The sequence below is a fragment of the Chenopodium quinoa genome, unplaced genomic scaffold (genome assembly GCF_001683475.1).
Source record: "Chenopodium quinoa cultivar QQ74 unplaced genomic scaffold, ASM168347v1, whole genome shotgun sequence".
In the NCBI taxonomy this organism is placed as follows: domain Eukaryota; kingdom Viridiplantae; phylum Streptophyta; class Magnoliopsida; order Caryophyllales; family Amaranthaceae; genus Chenopodium; species Chenopodium quinoa.
In genome coordinates this window covers 1,695,824-1,715,669 of record NW_018744080.1, presented here as the reverse complement: position 1 = coordinate 1,715,669, position 19,846 = coordinate 1,695,824, and the positions used below count along the sequence as shown (strand labels likewise).

General features: G+C 34.9%; 2 protein-coding genes across 3 annotated transcripts; both read right to left on the bottom strand.

The window, feature by feature from the left end:
- Window positions 1-4,938: 4,938 nt before the first annotated feature.
- On the bottom strand, window positions 4,939-9,742 carry LOC110691438 (putative pentatricopeptide repeat-containing protein At3g13770, mitochondrial). Of its 2 annotated transcripts, XR_002505299.1 has the most exons (3): window positions 9,255-9,742; window positions 5,757-8,577; window positions 4,939-5,474 (listed from the first exon to the last, which is right to left on the bottom strand). XR_002505299.1 is itself a non-coding variant. In XM_021868366.1 (2 exons), the coding sequence occupies exons 1-2, from the start codon at window positions 9,733-9,735 to the stop codon at window positions 7,133-7,135; spliced, it is 1,926 nt and encodes a 641-aa protein (XP_021724058.1). In that variant the 5' UTR covers window positions 9,736-9,742; the 3' UTR covers window positions 4,939-7,132. The 2 variants fall into 2 exon arrangements, 1 of the variants encoding a protein (XP_021724058.1); XM_021868366.1 differs by having other exon boundaries at window positions 4,939-8,577.
- Window positions 9,743-10,322: 580 nt separating this feature from the next.
- Window positions 10,323-13,343, bottom strand: LOC110691437 (polygalacturonase ADPG2-like). The gene is made up of 3 exons (XM_021868365.1): window positions 12,599-13,343; window positions 11,229-11,560; window positions 10,323-11,117 (listed from the first exon to the last, which is right to left on the bottom strand). The coding sequence occupies exons 1-3, from the start codon at window positions 13,189-13,191 to the stop codon at window positions 10,606-10,608; spliced, it is 1,437 nt and encodes a 478-aa protein (XP_021724057.1). The 5' UTR covers window positions 13,192-13,343; the 3' UTR covers window positions 10,323-10,605.
- Between the last annotated feature and the right edge of the window lie 6,503 nt (window positions 13,344-19,846).

Here is a 19,846-nt window from a genome sequence, read left to right as displayed (position 1 = left end):
TACAAGGAATACCACTTAGTTGTCAAGCATTGCAACTGTAAGTTTTGGCCTGCAAGTTAACCACAAATTTGTCCTGTGTGGCACCCTTCCTCACCCTATAGCAGAATCCTCCATCCCAAAAATCATTCCAACCCCTTGCCCAAATCTTCACCTTTTCCAATCACTGATGAATCCTAGGCAAAACAATATACTCTTGTTGCCAATTTCATCTCTTTTTTTGTGTAGTCTCTCCATCAACCCCTCCCTTATATCCTCAAGCATTGTAATGATTGGCTTATGCCTGGAACTCAAAATGTAGGCATTGAAAACCTCACTCATGTTGTTATCCACACTATCACAACATGACATTGGTGTGTAGAAGGCTCTACACCATTTCCTGTAGTTCCTGTTCATCAAATCTTCAACAGCATCAGCATATATGACCCTCAAGTTTACAATGTTTTTCAAAAACTCATTTTCAGTGTTACTTTTAGCTATTATCTAAAATTGCTTTCTGAATTCAAGGCCCCCTCCAAAAACCCCTCTGAAATTGCAGTATACATGCATAGCACACACCCTTGTTCAGCCTCTGGGAATACACTAGATACTGCTGCTAACAACCCCTTTTGTTGGTCAGACATAAATGTGTAACCAGCCCCTGTTGTTGTCTCTAAATCATCACCAAGAAGAGACAGGAACCATGTCCAAGTGTCAGTACTCTCTACTTCAACAACATCCAAGTCAAAGGAAACATCTTGTTGTTTCCATCTCTCCCTACAGCAACAAGCAGTTGGCCCCCAAAAGGTCCTTTCAGAAAGAAGCCATCAAGGGAGATAAAGGGCCTACAACCAGCTTTAAACCCCCTTTTCAGTGCCTTAAAACACAAATAAAGTCTCTCAAACACATTACCACTCATCTGCAACTTGACAGTATTTCCTCTATTACTCCTTAAAATTTCAGCAGCATTCCTAGGAAGCAAAGAGTACTGTTCGTGGTACTCTCCAACAATCAAAGCCTGACCCTTCTTCCTTGCCTTATAAGCCATGAACTTGCTTATCCTTATTCCTTTTTCAAGCCAAATAGACTCCCTAATGTCTTATAACTTGTTGTAAGGGTTAACTCTAAACCAATTTGCATAATTACTAGAAATCCATGTAGAGCTCATCAATGTAGCTTTTGCTACCCTGCCACAGTTATGCTTAAGCCGTCACAATTCTTTTATGACTCCCATGAAGTCCATATTTTCCAAGGGCACCCTTTGTCATGCTGCCTACACTTAGCTCCTACCCTTTTAGGATTATTTCTATAGAACTTTATGTCCCTGCCACTCCCAACACAATAATCAGTCAAAGCTTTCCTAAACATCACAATATTCTCAAATGGTTGACCTAAATAAAAATCAGTTTTTGTGCTCTCACTAGGCCTATGTACTTTGCCTTTTTCCCTTGTATAAGTGCAATGAGGTACCCAAGATCATCTTCATCATCATCTTCACTAGGACTATCTTCATCACTAACAACTTCCCAATCATCCTCAAACATATTCACTCATTTTCTCTTAGATTCAGCAACCCTTTTCAGCATACCTAACTCATTCTCATAGTCCAATTCATTTTTCTTTTCCTGAGTCAGTTTGTCCCTAACACTAACAAACTCCACATCATCTTCATCAGTCCCCTCACCTCATAATCATATTCAGCATCTCTATTAATCCTAGGTTCATAACAACCAACACCATCACCATTCAACAAAGACATGAAAGACCCTTGACCAGACCCTAGACCACACCCTACACCAGCCCCTTGCCCAATATTTCCTACATTAAAGTTTGAAACCATGCCCAATTCATGTCCTGAATACACATGAAGCACTCTGCACTCAAGCAACAAAGACAGAAAATGGGTCAAAGGTGCAACTGTCAAAAGCTAGAAACCTCATACCATCTTTCACGGTTTTCCTAAGATCCAAGAAGTGAAGCTTTACAGTGTCAGTGTAACCTAAAGTGTCTATCAACTGTGTCAGGGATATCATCAAGCACATTGACCCTACCACCCCTGTAGTACATTTCTTCTTCTTCCACCCAAATTCCACCATGGTGTACAACTAAACATGGCTTTAAAACATCCATATTGTCTGCCAATGTGTACAAATTTTAACTTATTATTAAAGGCATGATGAATATAAGCATAACATTACAATTATATAACAACAAAAGCATAATAAGAACATGCACTAATGAGATATATAACATAAGTGGCTTCATTCATATATTCATATATATATATATATATATATATATATATATATATATATATATATATATATATATATATATGATCCATTACAAAATGGTTGTACAAGCCAAGCCAACTCTTAACTTTTAACCAATGTCATTGTAATACCTCGTATTTTTATACGCATTTTAATTAAAATAAGTATTTTGATAAGTATTTAATTAAATTGAATTGTTTTATTAGAGTATTTAAATTATTTATTTTAAATAAGTTTGTAAATAATTAAAAAAGGAAACCTTATTTAATTAATTAATTTAACTAAGTTGGGGTTTAATTTAAGGAAAGTTTTAATTTAGTACAATTTTATTAGGGATGAGATTAGGAAAATTAAAAGAGGAAAGTTAGGGAAAAAGGGTTTGTAGAGAAGGGGTATAAATATCCCACTTATGAGGCAAATCAACTTTTCCCCGAGTGGAGAAAACCCAAGGTAAACTTCTCTCTCCTTTCTTCTTATTTTCTTTCTTTTTCTTTCTCCTTTTCCCCCTTCCCCTTCCCCTTCCCCTTTTCTTTTTTTTTTTCGGCTGCCCCCTTCACCACCACCGCCGACCACCGACAGCAGGTGGCCGCCTGCCGCCAGCAGCGTTAGCAACAGGCAGCCACCAGCACTAGCAGCCGGCGTGGTGGCTGCCGCTGCTTTCTCTTTCCCCCTTTTTCGAACATATTAAATAAAAATTAAATCTTTAATGTTGAAAACTAATCTATGCTTAAATCTAATTGTTAATTATGAGTTTTGGGATTTGATTTTGATGTTTGATAATAAGTATTATGTTAATTAATTTTCAGATTATGTTTTAACTTAAAAAGCCCCAATTTTTAAAACCCTAGGTTCTTGATTTGTAAATTATTGAAGGGTTATGATGTATAATGGTTTAAACCTTTGATTAAAGTGTTTTAAGGCTTAATTACAGCAAATTTTAATTAAAATATAGCGCTGGAATTTTTAGTAGAACATTTAAAATCAAGCTTCCTTAAGGAATTTTAATTACCCATAAATTGGAATTAACGTATGATGTTTTAAATATAATTTCAGCTTATTTTAATTAAATTATGAAGGGTTTTATAATAGTATATATTGTTGGAAATTTGTGTAAAGTGGATTTTAATACTCTTCTATAATTTTAAATTGTAGGAGACTTTGAAGTGAGTGATTTTTATTAGTTGTGGTGATTCTAAGATCGTATACAAGGTACGTACGTTCGCGTACTTAGCATAATTATGTTAATATAATAGCATGCTAAATGTGTTTGATTGATTACAAGTAGTATCATGCTAGATTTGGATTGGAAATTGTGATTTGGATGTTATTGGTGATTGGATTATGAAGCATGATTTATTTGATTATTGAATGAAAATTGATAGTTTGGAATATTATTTATGAACCACATATTTATTTATGGCATGTTAGAGAGCATGTTTAATTAAACTAAATGTTTAATTTGATTTGGAATATTAAAAAGGGATTTTATCATGGTTCATATAATTTTTATTGATGCTATAAGCATGAGGAAAGAGCTATGTAAGTGTCTATGTACACGAGGAATAAATTGTATGTTGGTGCCTTAATGCACTTAAGGTGTTTTTAACACCGAGGGATAGGATTTGTGGCGCTTTATGCATTTAAGGTGTCATCGGCACCGAGGTAGAATTAAAAAGGATTCAACATTAAATATTATGTGGCCACTAATTATTCAAGAATTAAATTGGTATATTTGATTGTTTGAATAATTATTGTTGATTGAATGATTATGGTTTGAGAGTCACCACCAAGTTTAATAATTTGTAAATAACGTAAAGTGAAAGAGATTACGCCCAAAACTCTTGGAACGTATACACCTTGAGTATGAACATATGAGGGGATCGAGTTATGTGACTTCATATTTGATCATAACTTCTACTGGAGTACAGGATGCTGTACATTCCTTTTATTATTATTATTATGTACAGGAATTCCGCCACTTACGAGTGGTTATTAATGTTGGCACGGTTAGCTCCCGTGTCAGTAACCTCAAATTTATTTGGGGAAGGTTGAGTGGGAAACCCGTTCGATGCGTAATCAACATTAAATAAATTATGTAGTGTCTAATGAGAACTTTTATTGAATGTTGTATGCTTAAAAAACATATGCAACAAGGTAAGTTGTGTGTTGATAGGAAATCGTATGTTAGTGTGTTAATACGCTTATGTACTCAGCTTTGCTGATTGTATGTTTTGTGTGTTTGTTGGCCTTGGCTTTATCTTGGCCCTATGATGACCCATTTTTAATGGAGAGCAGTGGAAACAAGTAGAGATAAGGTTTTCAGGTTTTGAATCATATTCATGAATGAGCATGAGTGAAGAGCGAATCATGCTAGTTTCTATAAGTATATGATTGTGTTATTGCTTTATTTATTTATGACTTTATTTATTATATGTGACTAACGAAAAGGGGTTTTGAAGTTTGGTTTTGTTTTAATAAGGGCCTACAATGTTTCCAAGTTGTAGGTTGACTTTATTTTACTTCGTTTGACTTTACTTTCGTTGTTTGATTTTCAATGTTGACTTGGTTTGAAATGTTTTGAAATTAGTCTTTTGTTGTGTGTCTTTGATAGTTGCCTTAACCGTTATCACGGTGGCAGTAATGTCTTAGATATTCCTATTTAAAGGTTTTAAACAGGGCAAAACAGGTATTTTAAAAGGAAGGAATTTCTAGGGTGTTACAGTCATGGTAGTGACAAATCCCAAAAGATGATGCATGATTTGTCACCAACACAAAAAACTTCCCTACCATGACATTGAATTTCTACCATGAACATCTTGAACTAAACTAAAAAACAGAAAAAGCTTAACACTAGCAGCTCATAACACCAAAAACCTTCAAGCTGCACATAGCCCTCCTCCCAACCTAACACAACAACCTACTGCTCCTCCTTGAACAATAGAGGGAACCCATCAAAGTTGGCTCTCATGTCATTGTTCAGCCAAGCATTTAAGTCCCGGCCGTCGTTGAAGATCAGGTCTTTTAGAACCCACTCGTTCACAGAGGCCCTAGGTCCCGTAAAGGGTTGGAGGTTTTCCAGGTGGCGAGTCATCCACCACAGACGCCATTTCTTGCAGACCTGCTTAACAGTATCCTGACTAAGCTAATCTAGCTTGGGGAAGACATGGAGGGCAAGGAGGTCGGGGTTGCTGAAAATTGGGTGAGCTTCAGAAAGAGCGTCCATACCTAAGTCAAGCATGTAGTTAGATAAGGTTTGTTTCACTTACAAAAACTACTCTGTTTCACTAACAACAAAACCCTAGAAAATTTCCAGAAATTCAACCCAAATATACCCATTTTTCAAAATCAGACAAAATAAAATTACCAGATGATGACAACAAACAACATCCAAAATCATAAAAAGCAAAATTCACCCAAAAAAACAAAATAAACCCACAATTCTGTACAAAAAACCCCCATTAATGCCGAAATAAAGCAGATGAAGACAAAAAAAAAAAAAGAATATACCTTCAAATGATTGCAGCTGCTGTAATTTAGCTTCCTTAGATGATGTTTCTTCACCGAATTCCCACATTAATGGCGTTGAGCTAGAAGGGGAAGGAAGATTTTTTTGAGTGAAAGGGAGAGCTCTGTTTTTTCCCTATAAAAAGAAATGACGAGGGAAGCCAATGGGGTGAAGGGAAAATAAAAGGCATTCACCTTTCTAATTCTCGCGCCAACGTTAGAAAGGTAATGATGGTTTTTTCGTTTCCCAAAATACACGTCACGCTTTTTTTTCCCCTTTTTTTTAAAACCAAAAAATAAAAGTAACCGGTTTTAACAAGCTGCAACCGGATTCTTTACCTCCTGTAACAGATTCAGTACCTTTTGTGCAACTTCTTAAACGTTAGTACCTTATGCAACTTTTGGCAGTCGTTAGTACCTCCAATTTGTATTTACTCTTCAAACATGTCCTTAATTAGTATACTTTATAGATCATTAAATTCATCAAGCCGCCGAAGAAGGTGGTATTCGGCATGGTGCTTGTTGTAGTGTTAGAGTTCATTCGCCACTGGTAATGAGAAAGGAGTAAGGAAGAAGGCATGTTGAAGAAGACGGGAGAGAGAAGGTAAGTCAGCATGTAAAAAGAGTAAAACATTAAAACATTTCGCAAGTTGCTCATAAGATCCAAAATTTCATTTCACCGCGGATTTTGTTACTCGATTTGAGTAACTGTGGCTTGCCCATAAATCAAAAGATAAAATATTGATGTTAGAGTTAAGATGATTATTTGAAGTACTAATTTTTACATGGAAAGATCTCTAATTTGTGTTTTTTTTTTTTTTTTTTTTGGGGGGGGGGGGTCTTTTTAAAGTGATCCATAATTATTTATAGGCAATATGCTGGACGAGTTGATTTGTCGTGTATGGTAAAGGAGAACAAGAGAGAGAAATGGCGTAGACCATCATAGTGTACAAGTCTAATACAACAATTGTTATGTCGTTATAGGCTAAAAATTGCAGCTTGCAGCTGGGAACAAGCAAATTCAATCAAGTGTAAAATACATAGTAGTATAGTAAATGGCCTAATGCTAAACTCATCATCTTTTATACAAGTATCTTGTATACTACAAAAAGATTGAGCTAAGTTGCATAAGATTTGATTGAACAAAGTTGCCAAAAACCTCTCAAGTATTTTTATGCTTCCTACATACTCGAGTGATGATCTAACTCTACCGAAGAAATCACCTGTATTTTTCCTAGTTAACCTAATTGTTTGCAGTAAATTTTTTCTGATAAAATTTGTTCAGGTTCCCATGTCACTGTCAAGAATTGTGTCAATCTTATGGAGATATTGAAGCTCAAGGAGATAAACTGAGATCTACCAATAATGTTTTCAGGACATCACCAATAATCTCCACAAGAACAGATGCCACCTTTAATATGATGGAAGCGATTTTTATCCCTTAAAGAGACTGTTCTTCCATAGAGCTTTGAGATGATTTTGGCAAAATTGTGGCAATCAACACAGATTCTGAGGTTCTTTATAACTCTAAGTGGGGTTCCTTCAGAAGTACTTAGAAGCCCAAAGGCTAAAGCCAGCTTTTCACTATGCCCCAGAAGTATCTTCTCCTTTTGCTCATCTTCAACATCATGTAAAACACAACTAAGATCAGGTTCATAACCAGCTTCCTTTAATCGAACTGCCAATTCCTTTACTTTCATGTGAAACTCATCTTTCCTAGGATGGGACCGATCACTAGCATGGAAAGTGTGAAGAGTTTGATCAAGCTCAATCCAGCTCCTTCCTGGCTCCTTACTCACAGCCTTTTCTTTCATCAATTCCCTCAGATTTCTTACCTCTTCCCATCTGCCTGCAGAGGCATATAGATTAGATAAAATGACATAATTTCCAGCATTTTCAGGCTCTATTTCTAGAAGTTGACGACCCACATATTCTCCAACATCTAAATTCGAGTGAACCTTGCATGCACCTAATAGAGATCCCCAAATGGCAGCTGTTGGTTTAAAAGGCATCTCATCAATGAACTTCAAAGCCTGTTCTAATCGCCCAGAACGACCAAGTAAATCAACAACACAGCCATAATGCTCTATATTTGGCTCTAGCCCATCTTTCTGTACTACCATCTCATCAAAAATTTCTAGTCCAGTGTCTTCCATTCCACCATGGCTGCAACCAGATAAAACGGCCAAGAAAGTTACTCTGTCAGGTTTGACTTTGCCTTCTGCTCTCATCATTGTGAAAAGTTCAATCACCTTTGACCCCATCCCATGTTTACAATATCCCACAAGCATTGCATTCCATGAGATGACACTTCTTTCAGGCATGCTATCAAAAACCCTTCTCGCATAAACGAGGTTCCCACATTTAGCATACATATCAATTATCGAATTCTGTAGAACCACATAAGATGGAAGCTGATGTCTCAAAATATGATTATGGACTTGTTTGCCTTGATCTAGAGCAGCAAGTCCAGATAATGCAGTTAGGAGACTAGCATAAGTAACATAATTTGAACACATCCCTTCCTTCAGTAGCTTGCGAAACAATTCAACCGCCTCTTCATCAAAACCTAATTGGGCATACCCTGCAATCATCGCAGTACAGGAGACAACATCCCTCTGAATTAAACTATCAAATACTGTTCGAGCCTCATGGATTCTTCCGGCCTTGGCATACATATCAAGAAGTGAGCTCCCAACAAATATGTGAGAATCATAATTATACCTTACTATAAGAGAGTGGATCTGTCTTCCATAATCCAACCCATAGTCACCTGTACAAGAAGGGAGAACAGTGGCGAAAGTGAACTCATTGGGTTCTGTGCCTGCAAAAAATTTCTAATCTTATCAGCTCTCAGAAAAGCAAATAAGATTAATAAAGAAAACCATTCAAAAAATTTGAAAGCCGCCATTTCATGCATTGCAAAATTTAATATAGCTTTCATGATTGATGACTAGTAGCATATTCAAGTTTTTTTTTTACCAAAATGTAAAACTAAACAAAAAAAACAGGAACAAAATTATCATAAATCAAACTTGTCATGCTTCAAAAAAATATCCATTCAGGATAAAAGGAATTCTATGAATGCTTAAATACCTTCGTCACTAAGCATCCATCTAGTTGACGGTAGTTGTTCAAAAGCTTCCTTGAACATCAGTAAAGTACAAGTATTAACATTAACCAAACAATGAGGTCTTAAACTGTATCTTAAAGTGAAAGCGATAATGAGCCAAAAACTTCAATTCAATTCAGGTCAGTTCAGTACTTCAGTTCAATCCAGTCCAAAAGAACGAGGCCTTAGTGAAGCAACTACATCTTTACTAAGAGGAAGACAACCAGCATCTTGCTCCGACCGATTAAGTTCCAATTCAAACTCCCTAAACTATGTAATGCAACATTCCAATATGTATAAAAAACATATTTTGATTATTTACATGAATTACATCTGTTGTCTTACTCAAAAATCAACATGTAATGCAAACTTTAAAACAAAAAGAATACCTGATCTCAACATCTGTACAAAAAGATTCAAAGCCTCAGAAGAAAACCCTTTTTGTGAATACCCCGAAATCATAGCAGTCCAAGAAACCACATTTCGTTCAGGCATTTCATCGAACACATAGCGTGCATCAACCAAACAATCACATTTACAGTAGAAGATAACAAGCCTAGTTCTGAGGTACAATGGTGGAAGATATTGAGTTTTGATCATGTGGGTATGTACTCTTTGACCTTCTCTAAGAGATTTTCTGTTGACACATTCATTTAAGATGGTATCATACCCTTCAAACTTCATTTCCAGACCTTGAACCGCCATTTCTAGCAGAGCTTCCTGTAATTGACCGTTGGAGCATAGTGCTCTTAGTTTTGATTGGAATGGCGGGAATGTTGTATGATATAGTTGGCGTGTGAATGGCGTTTTGGAGGAGAGAGAAAGTATGTGTTCAGCAATTATAGCTGTTTGCCTCAATCTTATTAGCATTTGAGATTCTCAGAAAAGTCAGAACATCAATGATTTACATATATTAATGTATGCAATATTGCTATTAGTGGTGTCAAAAGCACACTCGACCTGACCCGTATCCGATTCAAATTTGAACTCGCGTGGACATAACAATTAAATATGATTTAACTTTAAAAATTGACCCGACCTGACCATATCAGACCCGATCTGATCATTCGAATTGACCCCCCTAATTGCAATGTATTACCCGTCCATTATTAATTTAGGGATGAGATGACATTATCATGGAATATAATGACGTATTTTGTTTGCCTAGTAACCCTCAAACTCATCATTTAATTATCTTTATTTATTACTAGCTATCAAATGGGCCGTTAAATCATTTATAAATTCTCATAATATTCCTGAATTATTATAGTCAATCTCAAAGCAAATTACATACAAAGTATATCTTCATGACTTCATGTCTTCAAGTCTTGGCAATTTACTTTAGAGATTGTTAACATATTCATCCAATCCAAAGGTATTCATTTTAGACAAAGCAACAATAATGTTTTGTAGTAAAACAGAAATAGCTATAATAGAGAATATGGCGGTCAGTAGGGTAGACAAAAATAAATGACGATAATGATAATGATAATGAGCTCGAGTGTAAGTTTACAAAGAAATTTCTCATACTTGTGTTCATGATGATGTAAGTCTACCAAGAATTCTTAAAAAACATTGATGCTACTAACTTACTAAGATACAGAGTATAACAAGATATGCATTATAAATCGGCTCACGCAATCAAGATAAACCCTCCTTATCTGTAATCATCACTTCATCTGTTAACAGGGTTTGTGCTTTGTACAAATTTTCTTCACTTTTTTCCTCAACTTTCAGAATTTAAAGAATAGCATCTTGTGATGAATTCTTTTTGTAGAGACTAGACTGAAAATTGACAAAGGAGATGTTATTGACAGTAGATGGTCTGAAATCCAAGGGATTATCCCATCCCACTGATTTCTCTTTCGACCATCTCATGTTCATATTTCTAACTTCGAAACCATCTATAAATTCCATGATGATTCCTGCCATATTATGTTTAACAAGCCCTGAGCATCCAGGCCTGTAATCTACCAACCCACCATCATAACTCGTCCATCTTCTGTAAGTGAGATCGACATTGCTGAACTTCAAGTCCCTTATTATCCCACCTTTAGTACCTGATAAAAACACTCCATTTTCAGAAACTGATGTTATGTTGATGAACTGAATGTCAGAGATTGACCCTTCTTTTGTGTTTGAGTCTCGTGGACATGTTGTTATGTAAATTGGCTCCGCTCTTCCCCACCATGATGGATCGTAGTACCTCGTGCTGATGTTTATGTTGGAGAAGGTAATGTCTTTGACATTCCCTACAAAAATGCACACTCCCATCAGTCCCATGACCAATTAAGTCACACTCAAAACTTTCTAATATTAAAGAAGTTAAACAGTTAGCAAGGGGCCAGAGTTTCATAAGGTACCTCCATCGCGAATTTGAAGTCCAAGTCCTCTATGAGACTCAAAGATGGTTATGTTGTCGAACAATAAATGCACAAAATCAAATGAACTAGCACTACCGAGCTTGATAGCTGAGGATTTCGTTCTGATCCAACAATCAGTAGCAGTTAAGTTATAAAGAGGCTTGTTGTACGTCTTTGGGCATATAGCATCATCGCCTGTGTCTATATGGCATCTGGTGATGTATGTGTTATTAGAATCTTGTACGTCAATCCCATCATTGTTTGGCGAATTGAAGTTCCCATAGATGGAAATGTCATGAATGGAAGTATTCTCACAATCTACTACGTGCAAGCTGAAATTCACAATCCTCATTACATTTTGACTGATAGGTGTATATTAAAGTATCAAGAAACTATCAAAGCATGTAAATTTGCAATAAAATGTTTTACGACTAATGTAATTCAAACTAGTAATGTACTGTAACAACCAAATTTGGACGGTTTGAAATCAACTGTACTCAAACAGAAAACAAAGAATGTTGACAAACTAGTATTGTACAATGCAAGGAATACTTTCACAAAAGGAAGATTTCCTAAGCATTCTTCAAACACTCTCATTTGTAAAAATACAAATTGAAATCTTTACTTCTGTTTGCTAGTAATATGTTCTTTTCACTTGATATTTACTCATTCGAGCCTATGCCTATCTCAACTTATCGTAGTTGTAATAATTGATTGAGCTCGATTATATCTAATATATACTCCCTCTGTCCCCAATTATTTGCCCAAACCATAAATCTACTTTATTAAGGCTTTGGGCAAAAATTGGTGCACATGGGTTGGCACAAATATCAATGAGGAGAGAGATAGAGAGAGTGCAAGTGGGAAAACATGCCAAAAGTAGTATGGAGCAATCTTTTGGAGACACCTTAAAAAGGAAAGTGGAGCAAACAATTAGAGATAGAGGGAGTACTACCTCCGTTTCTTTTTAGTTGACACGTATTCCTTTTTAGGAAGTTCTTTTAGTTAACACGTTTCTTTTTGGGTAACTTTTTTACATTGCATTTACAAATTACCCCATTTGTTTTTTCATTCTCTCTCACATCTCCTTAATATATGTTTCTAAATCAAACGCGTCAACAAAATAAAAACGGAGGAAGTATATGAACTCATCAGCGGTGAACTACTAAAAAACAAACTTTTCTTAAATGTGAAATTGTAAAAATATCTAGGATATAGGGCCCTAATATGTTCTACTCCGTACTACTTACTTGAATTTTCTCACATTCACTTGAAAACAAACATAAAATAAGGTCGACAAAATAAGTTGAATAGAAACAGACAATAGTTAACGCTTAGCACGAGCGAGGAGAGAGAAAGTAAAGACGTACCACCAATAGGCAGGCTCATTGAGCTTAACATTAGAGACAGTAACATTTGTACACCCAATAAACCCAACTAACCGTGGTCTACACTCATCCCCTAAACACGCACCCGTGTGATTCCAACTAACCATGACATTCTTCCTCTCATCAAATCTCTTGACAAACTCCAATCCTTGACCGTTGATTTCCCCACCACCTCTGATCCCCACATTAACCACGTGTTCCGCCAACACAACATACCATCTCTCAAACTCATTAGGATAATCTTCCAACTTCGTTCCCCCTAAAATTACCGCACCTTTTTCAACGATCAAAACGACGCCGGATCTGAGGTGAATTGTTTTTGTTAGGTAGGTCCCAGGTGATGGGAATACCACGTGGCAGGGACTTGGGGAGGGACACGCGTTGATTGCTGATTGGATTGGGGTTGTGTCGTATTGACGGCCGTTTCCGACGGCTCCGAAGTCTGTCACGGAGATGATTGGTGGCTTGGAAGGGAGTTGAAGGGATGATGACGTGGTGGGGTGTGATTGGGTGGGGGAGATGCTGAGTAGGAGAGAGAAAAGGAGAAGGATTAAGGTGGAAATGGATGAGAGCATCTTGGATTTAAGATTATCTGCTGGCCTACTAGGTACCAATTCGTTTCATTATAAATAAAACATTGCATTTTTCCAACTTGGGTCATGAATAGTATTAACTGGATCTTTGGTAAGAGAAATATATTAGTGGTACTGTGGTAGTCAACTAGTCATAGTAGCAAAGTTCGAAATATATTTGGAATTTGGTTTGTAGATGTCATTTTTTAGCTCTTTGTTGTCATAGGATGGGGTGTTGGGTCTGGCAACAAAACTGATGTGGGTTGGATGGTCTGGAGTGGGCTGATGGGTTTGGTGATGGTTTGGCTGGGAAGGTGATACACATAGACTTAGTCTATGTATTTCCCCACATAGACAATCATTAATATGATGACAGCACATCATTCATGAAAAAAGTAGAGCGGGAGTTTAATGCGGTAAAATTTGATAGTAAAGCCCGCCTTTGTAATGGAAAGAGAGGGAAATTTAGCGCTCAATGTGGCACTAAAAATTCATGTAAATAATTATTGCTTAGCAAACCATTAATGAAAATTTAAGGTGAAAATATTTTCAAAGCACTTAGATTTGAAGGTAGGCAATAGTCATCTTCGTTTTACACTACACATTGACTTAGTTGACAAACTAAGGTTTTAATTTACAATTAAATGTTGTTCATGGTGATTGCAAAATGAATTGAATGTGTCGTTGTTGAGGATAATGATTTACAGGGTGTCGATTGACGATGATGGGTTACAAATTTGGATTAATATAATTTAGCTTATCAATTTGTGTAATTTTAAAAAGTGTTATATTTATTTTAGTCGCACATGAAATATTTTAGTATCAATTTGGTTAATGTTGGTATTATTGTATTTAAATTAGTGATGTTAAGTGTTTTGTGTTAAGTACAAAGTATTTATATCTAATGGAAAACATGGAAAACAATTTAAAGAGAATCACTGATCTTAGTGACTTAATGAGGGTATTATGGACTATGGAGTATGATGAGGTTGGTGCTCGTATGAGAAACGCTCCACAAATGGGAATGACTTTATTATCAAGACAAGGAGGATTTTAATTTTAGGAATTGTAGTGTCGAGCCGAATATGATGGTGATGGCCGTGATAGAAGATTAAAAGGATTGTTGAAGGTTGATAATGGACGACGAGGTTGGGTTTTTGGTGTAGATAGGTAGTTTTCTGGCGTGGGTAGGGGTTTTTTGGGGTCGAGGTTGGGATTTCGAGGTGTTATTATAATGTTTTCCGGCGCGTCAAACAACAGAGGAGGCGAGAGGAAGAAAGGTCAGCAAGGAAGGTCTGGTGCCGGTTGTTTTCAGAGGTAAGGGGAGATGATCAACGAGCTTGGGGTTGGGCTGGGTCTGGGCTTCTCAGTGGCGAAAAGGGATGGGTGGTGGCTAGGATGTTTTTTTAGGTTTTTTTCCCTTTTATTTTTTCCTTTTTTTTTTAGACTAATCATGTGCTGACACGTGGATTGGTTACTTGCTACAACAAGTATTGCTCTATGGGAACGAATGTTGGGGTTCCAAGAAAAAGCACATTAAAAAAGATGGAGATTACGAAAATGCGCATGTTAAGGTGGATCACACGTGCGGGAACACTCTAAGGAATAGAATAAAAAATGAGGTTATTCACAATGCAAGGAATTAAAGTAGGTGTGGCAAGCATTGTAGGGGAAATCGTTTGTGTTGCTTTAGGCATGTAAACCATAAATCTGAGGGTGCACCGGTACGAAGAGTGGAAGACAGGGACCGTGGAGATGTGGAGGGATTAAACAAGGGAGACCGAAAATGACTTGGTTGAAATGAGTTAAGAATGATATGAAATATATGGATTTGCACGAGGATGGCACATTGGATTGTAAAGGATGGAGGAGAAAGATTTTTGTCGATGATTACACGAAATACATAGTGTAGGGAATATTTCAAGCATTATCCCTATCTTGAACCCCACTGTGATCATACACTAAAGTATGGTGGCGCCCAAAGGGAAAGAAGATAGAGCAAAAGAGTCGCCAACAAGTTTTAGGAACTTGTAAACCGTTCACAGGGTGAAGGTTACACCCCTTAACGATCCAAGAGATCGTCAACTCCATAAGGTCTTGAACCAAATAGGGTTCGGGGATGAAGATACAAATCCAACCTAAAAGAGATTGAACCTGCCCTAATAATAGGCCTCTACTTTATTCTGATCGTATTCATGTGCGCTTTCTGACTAACATGCAATCAATAGGTTTACCCTAAACCTGTTTATCTATGTTGGTTGAATATTAATGCACAAATAAACTACTATTGGCGATCACTTGAATTATAATCATATTAACCCTAATTTAACAAGATTATTAATTATCTTATTAAGTGTGATTACAAGTACCAATTCCCTTTAAACATGCATAAAAGGCATGATCAAGCAATAAAAATAAATATCAAGCAACATAATTAACATAAATAATAATAATTATCATAGACATAATAATAATAATAATAATAATATTCATAATAATATTCATAATAATAATATTCATAATAATATTCATAATAATAATATTCATAATAATAATAATATTCATAATAATATTCATAATAATAATATTCATAATAATAATATTCATAATAATAATAATATTCATAATAATAATAATAATAATAATATTCATAATAATAATTATTTATTTTTTATAATAATAATAATAATAATAATATTCATAATAATATTCATAATAATAATAATAATAATATTCATAATAATATTCATAATAATAATAATAATAATAATATTCATAATAATAATAATAATATTCATAATTATGTTAAAAATAAAGCATAATAATAGCAAGATCCTAGGCATGATACTAACAAGATTAATAACAAATCCTAACATGTCACTAAACAATAAAAATCAAAGTTTTAGCCCTAACATGATACTAACATGAATATTAGGAAAGAATATAAGAAGTATCATAGAAATCACAATTGTCATATTTGATAATAGAAATTATAGTTATTACCTTAAACATGATACTAGGAAGATCAAAACATCCTAACATGACACTAGGAATCATAATAACAACCTAAGCATGATTTCTATATCATAATATCAATAAATCAATTAAAAGCACATACTTGAATGCCTCGTACCTCTTTCTAATAATAAAATACACATGTTAGTAACTTCAAGGAAAATAATAAACAAAACAATTAAATTAAATAATTAAAATAGAGATTTGGGACCAAACCCTCAGAAATTAAAACCTTTCACGTCTAGGGCGAAGACAACTTCAAATTATGCTAGGTGTGTCTAGTGCTAATGTATGAGGAATTGTGTTTGTAAAAAGCTAGGCTAGAAAGAGAGAGAGAGAGAATCAAGAATTCCTTGATGAGAGTTGGTGAGAATTAGAAAGAATAAGAATTGATGAGAATTGATTAGAATTGGTTGTAGATGATTTACAACAGAGTTTTTAGGAGACTATTTATAGAGAAAATCAGCCAAAAAGATAGAAAATCGAACCAGAGTTCTAGCGCCAAAAAACGAGGTTAGCGCCAGACGCTAACATTAGCGCCAGGAGCTAACGCTAGCGCTAGGCGCTAATGTCTGGCGTTAGGCGCTAACAATAATTTTGACGCGTTTTCTAAAATCAGATAAAATTAACCGTACAGGAAGATAAAATCGTATTTTCCTTAAAAACACTCTTTTATTCCGATCAAAACTCTAAAAAGTAAACAAAAGTCAATTTATCAATGCTAATTGAATTAGGAATGAAAAGAACCTTCTAGAAGAATCTAGGAGATTAAAACCATTCCTAATTGCATTAGGAATGATAAATCCATATTAGGCCCTCCTGTAGATCATTGGCCCGCATGTAAGGCTCAAACCGAGCCTAGTTTAGTAATTTATTCATAACTTCCTCATTATTCATCGGAATTGGGCTTATAATATATCGTTAGAAAACTCTTTTCAAACCCCATCCAACTACACTACCATTGGACCCATATCATGGACCAACCAAACTGGATTGACTGTTTTCTTAAAATAGGTTTTCAAAAACAGAGAGAAAAGAAATATTTTCAAAAACAGAAAGAAGAGATATTTTAATAAAAACATCACTAGTAGAAAAAACGCATTTGGCACCGGTTCAAACCCGGCCTAAGGCACCGGTTTGAACCCGTGCCTATGTGGGGGGTGCCAAATACCCCCCTATTTGGCACCGGTCCAAAACCGGTGCCATAAACAGGTTTTGGCACCGGTTAACCGGTGCCAAAAATACTAAAAAAAAATATTTATCCTCCTTTTGGCACCGGTTAACCGGTGCCAAAAATGTCCATTTTTTTTTTTTTGGTTTTTTTTCACTTACCAATAAAATCAACTGAAAAAAAAAAATAACAATTCACAACAAAAATTGAATTGGTTTCAATATATATAATCCAAAATTTACAATACATAATGAAATCCAAAATTACAATATAGATCAATTACAACTAACATTATAAATAAATAAAAAAAATTACATTATAAATCATAAAAAAAATTACAACATGAACATATCAATATTCTTGCATAACCTGTACACACTAATTAAAACAGAAAAAAAAAATCAATTGGTAAAAATAAGCTTAAGAATATATAAAAATTATCAAAAACGAAAAAAAACCTAAATTATCAAAATATAAAACAAAAATTGAAATCGAAATATAAAAAATTATCAAAAACGAAAAAAAAAAACCAAAATTATCAAAATATAAAATATAAAACAGAAATTGAAATTGAAATATAAAAAATTATCAAAAACGAAAAAAAAAAACCAAAATTAAAATCGAAAAAAGAAACCAAAAATTCGAAAAAAAAAAAACAAAATCGGAAAAAAAAAAACAAATACGAAAAAAAAATAGGAAAAAAAAAACAAAATCCAAAGTAAAAGGAAAATTAAAATCGAAACCCTAAAAACGAAATCCAAAATAAAAACCAAAATCGAAAACCAAAATCAAAATCAAAAACCAAAAAAAAAAACCAAAATTGAAATCGAAAAAAAGAAACCAAAAATTCGAAAAAAACAAAATCAAAATCGGAAAAAAAAAAACAAATACGAAAAACAAATAGGAAAAAAAACCAAAATCCAAAATAAAAGGAAAATTAAAATCGAAACCCTAAAAACGAAATCCAAAATAAAAACCAAAATCGAAAATCAAAATCAAAAACCAAAACCAAAATCAAAAACCAAAATTGGTGAATCGAAAACAAAACCAAAATTGGTGAATCGAAAACAAAAACAATTAAAATCGAAAAAAAAAGCCAGAACTTGAAAAAAAATCCCAGAAATTGTTGTTGATGTTGATGCCGGTGGTGGTGGTCGAACATTGTGGTGGTGGCGGCGGCTGTTGTTGCGCTAATGAGAGGAGATCGGCTGTCCTCGAGCTTTGGTTGCTGCATATATATGAGAGGAGATCGAAGGGAGTTGAAAGACTAATTAAAGAAGAACGAATAGAGAGAGGAAATCGAAGGAGATGAAAGAAGAACGAAGAGAGAGAGAGGAAAGAGAAGGAGTAGAGAGAAGTAGAGGAGATGAAATGGGGGAATGGAGGCGGAGAGAAGGAGGAGAGATAAGGAGATCGAAGCTTATAAGGGTTTTAGGGTTTAAATTTTCCGGTTTTTCCTAAAAACCTTGGACCGGTTCAGTGGCACCGGTTCAAACCGGTGCCCTTTGTATTTTTGGCACCGGTTTGGTCTGAACCGGTGCCTTTTCCCTTTGTTTAAAATCCCGCCCAATTTTGGGCCGGTTTTTGGCACCGGTTTGGGCTGAACCGGTGCCATATGGGGGGTGCCAAATGCAATTTTTCTACTAGTGCATTCTCATCACTAGACTTTTCACACTTTCGCTTCGTTCGATAATCAAATGATATGAAAGGTATTCATCACTGGGTTTGGTTTTGGGGAGACACATTTGGGTGTCTACACATAGCCTCTTTCTAGCATTTATTAATCACATAATAAAAAGAAAGAGGCTTCTAATTTAGGGACGAAGGGAGTACATAATAAATCGAAATTGTTCGATGGTAACCAAAAATAATAATAAAAATTTACAACATATTAGTTGATTGGACTAAGTTTATTATAAGTTATTAAATTCAATAAATCCTATCTGAATTTATTAGACCTAAAACTTATTTAATAAAGGTGAACAAAACGTAACGTAAATTGGTAAATTACTTTAATAAATCACAGTAGTCCAATAATCAATTCTATGTAATTATTGCCTCGATTTTCATGCTCAAAATCTTTTCAATGTGTGCCAAGAAAATTGCTTGGATTTTTGGGGTCATTTTAGGTCTTAAGATTCTAAGTTAGAGAAATAACTAGCTTAAATCCATGCAATGCATAGTTTTATTACCAAAGTTTATACTCCGTCCATTTTTAAGCGGTATCCCTATATAATTTATCTTTCATTTGCTAATATAATTTGATAAGAACTTACTTTTTCACATCTAATCAGATGTAATTGTCTGGTTTGACCGAACATTGACCTTATATGTACACTAATCTAGATAATTTCATTATCTTTAATATAGTGAGATTTAAGTGGGGGTATAAGTATTACACTTTGACCGGAACATACATTTAGATAAATTAATTGAATTGAATTTAATATAAAAATATGTAAGTAGAATATA

Excerpts from the sequence above, each read along its gene's own strand:
- LOC110691438 (XM_021868366.1), bottom strand. The coding sequence starts at position 9,735 with ATGCTAATAAGATTGAGGCAAACAGCTATAATTGCTGAACACATACTT. Across the intron at positions 8,578-9,254 it reads TGTACAGATGTTGAGATCAG|GCACAGAACCCAATGAGTTC; the intron begins GTATTCTTTTTG and ends AATTTTTTGCAG.
- LOC110691437 (XM_021868365.1), bottom strand. The coding sequence starts at position 13,191 with ATGCTCTCATCCATTTCCACCTTAATCCTTCTCCTTTTCTCTCTCCTA. Across the intron at positions 11,561-12,598 it reads AATGAGCCTGCCTATTGGTG|CTTGCACGTAGTAGATTGTG; the intron begins GTACGTCTTTAC and ends TGTGAATTTCAG. Across the intron at positions 11,118-11,228 it reads ACTTCAAATTCGCGATGGAG|GGAATGTCAAAGACATTACC; the intron begins GTACCTTATGAA and ends GCATTTTTGTAG.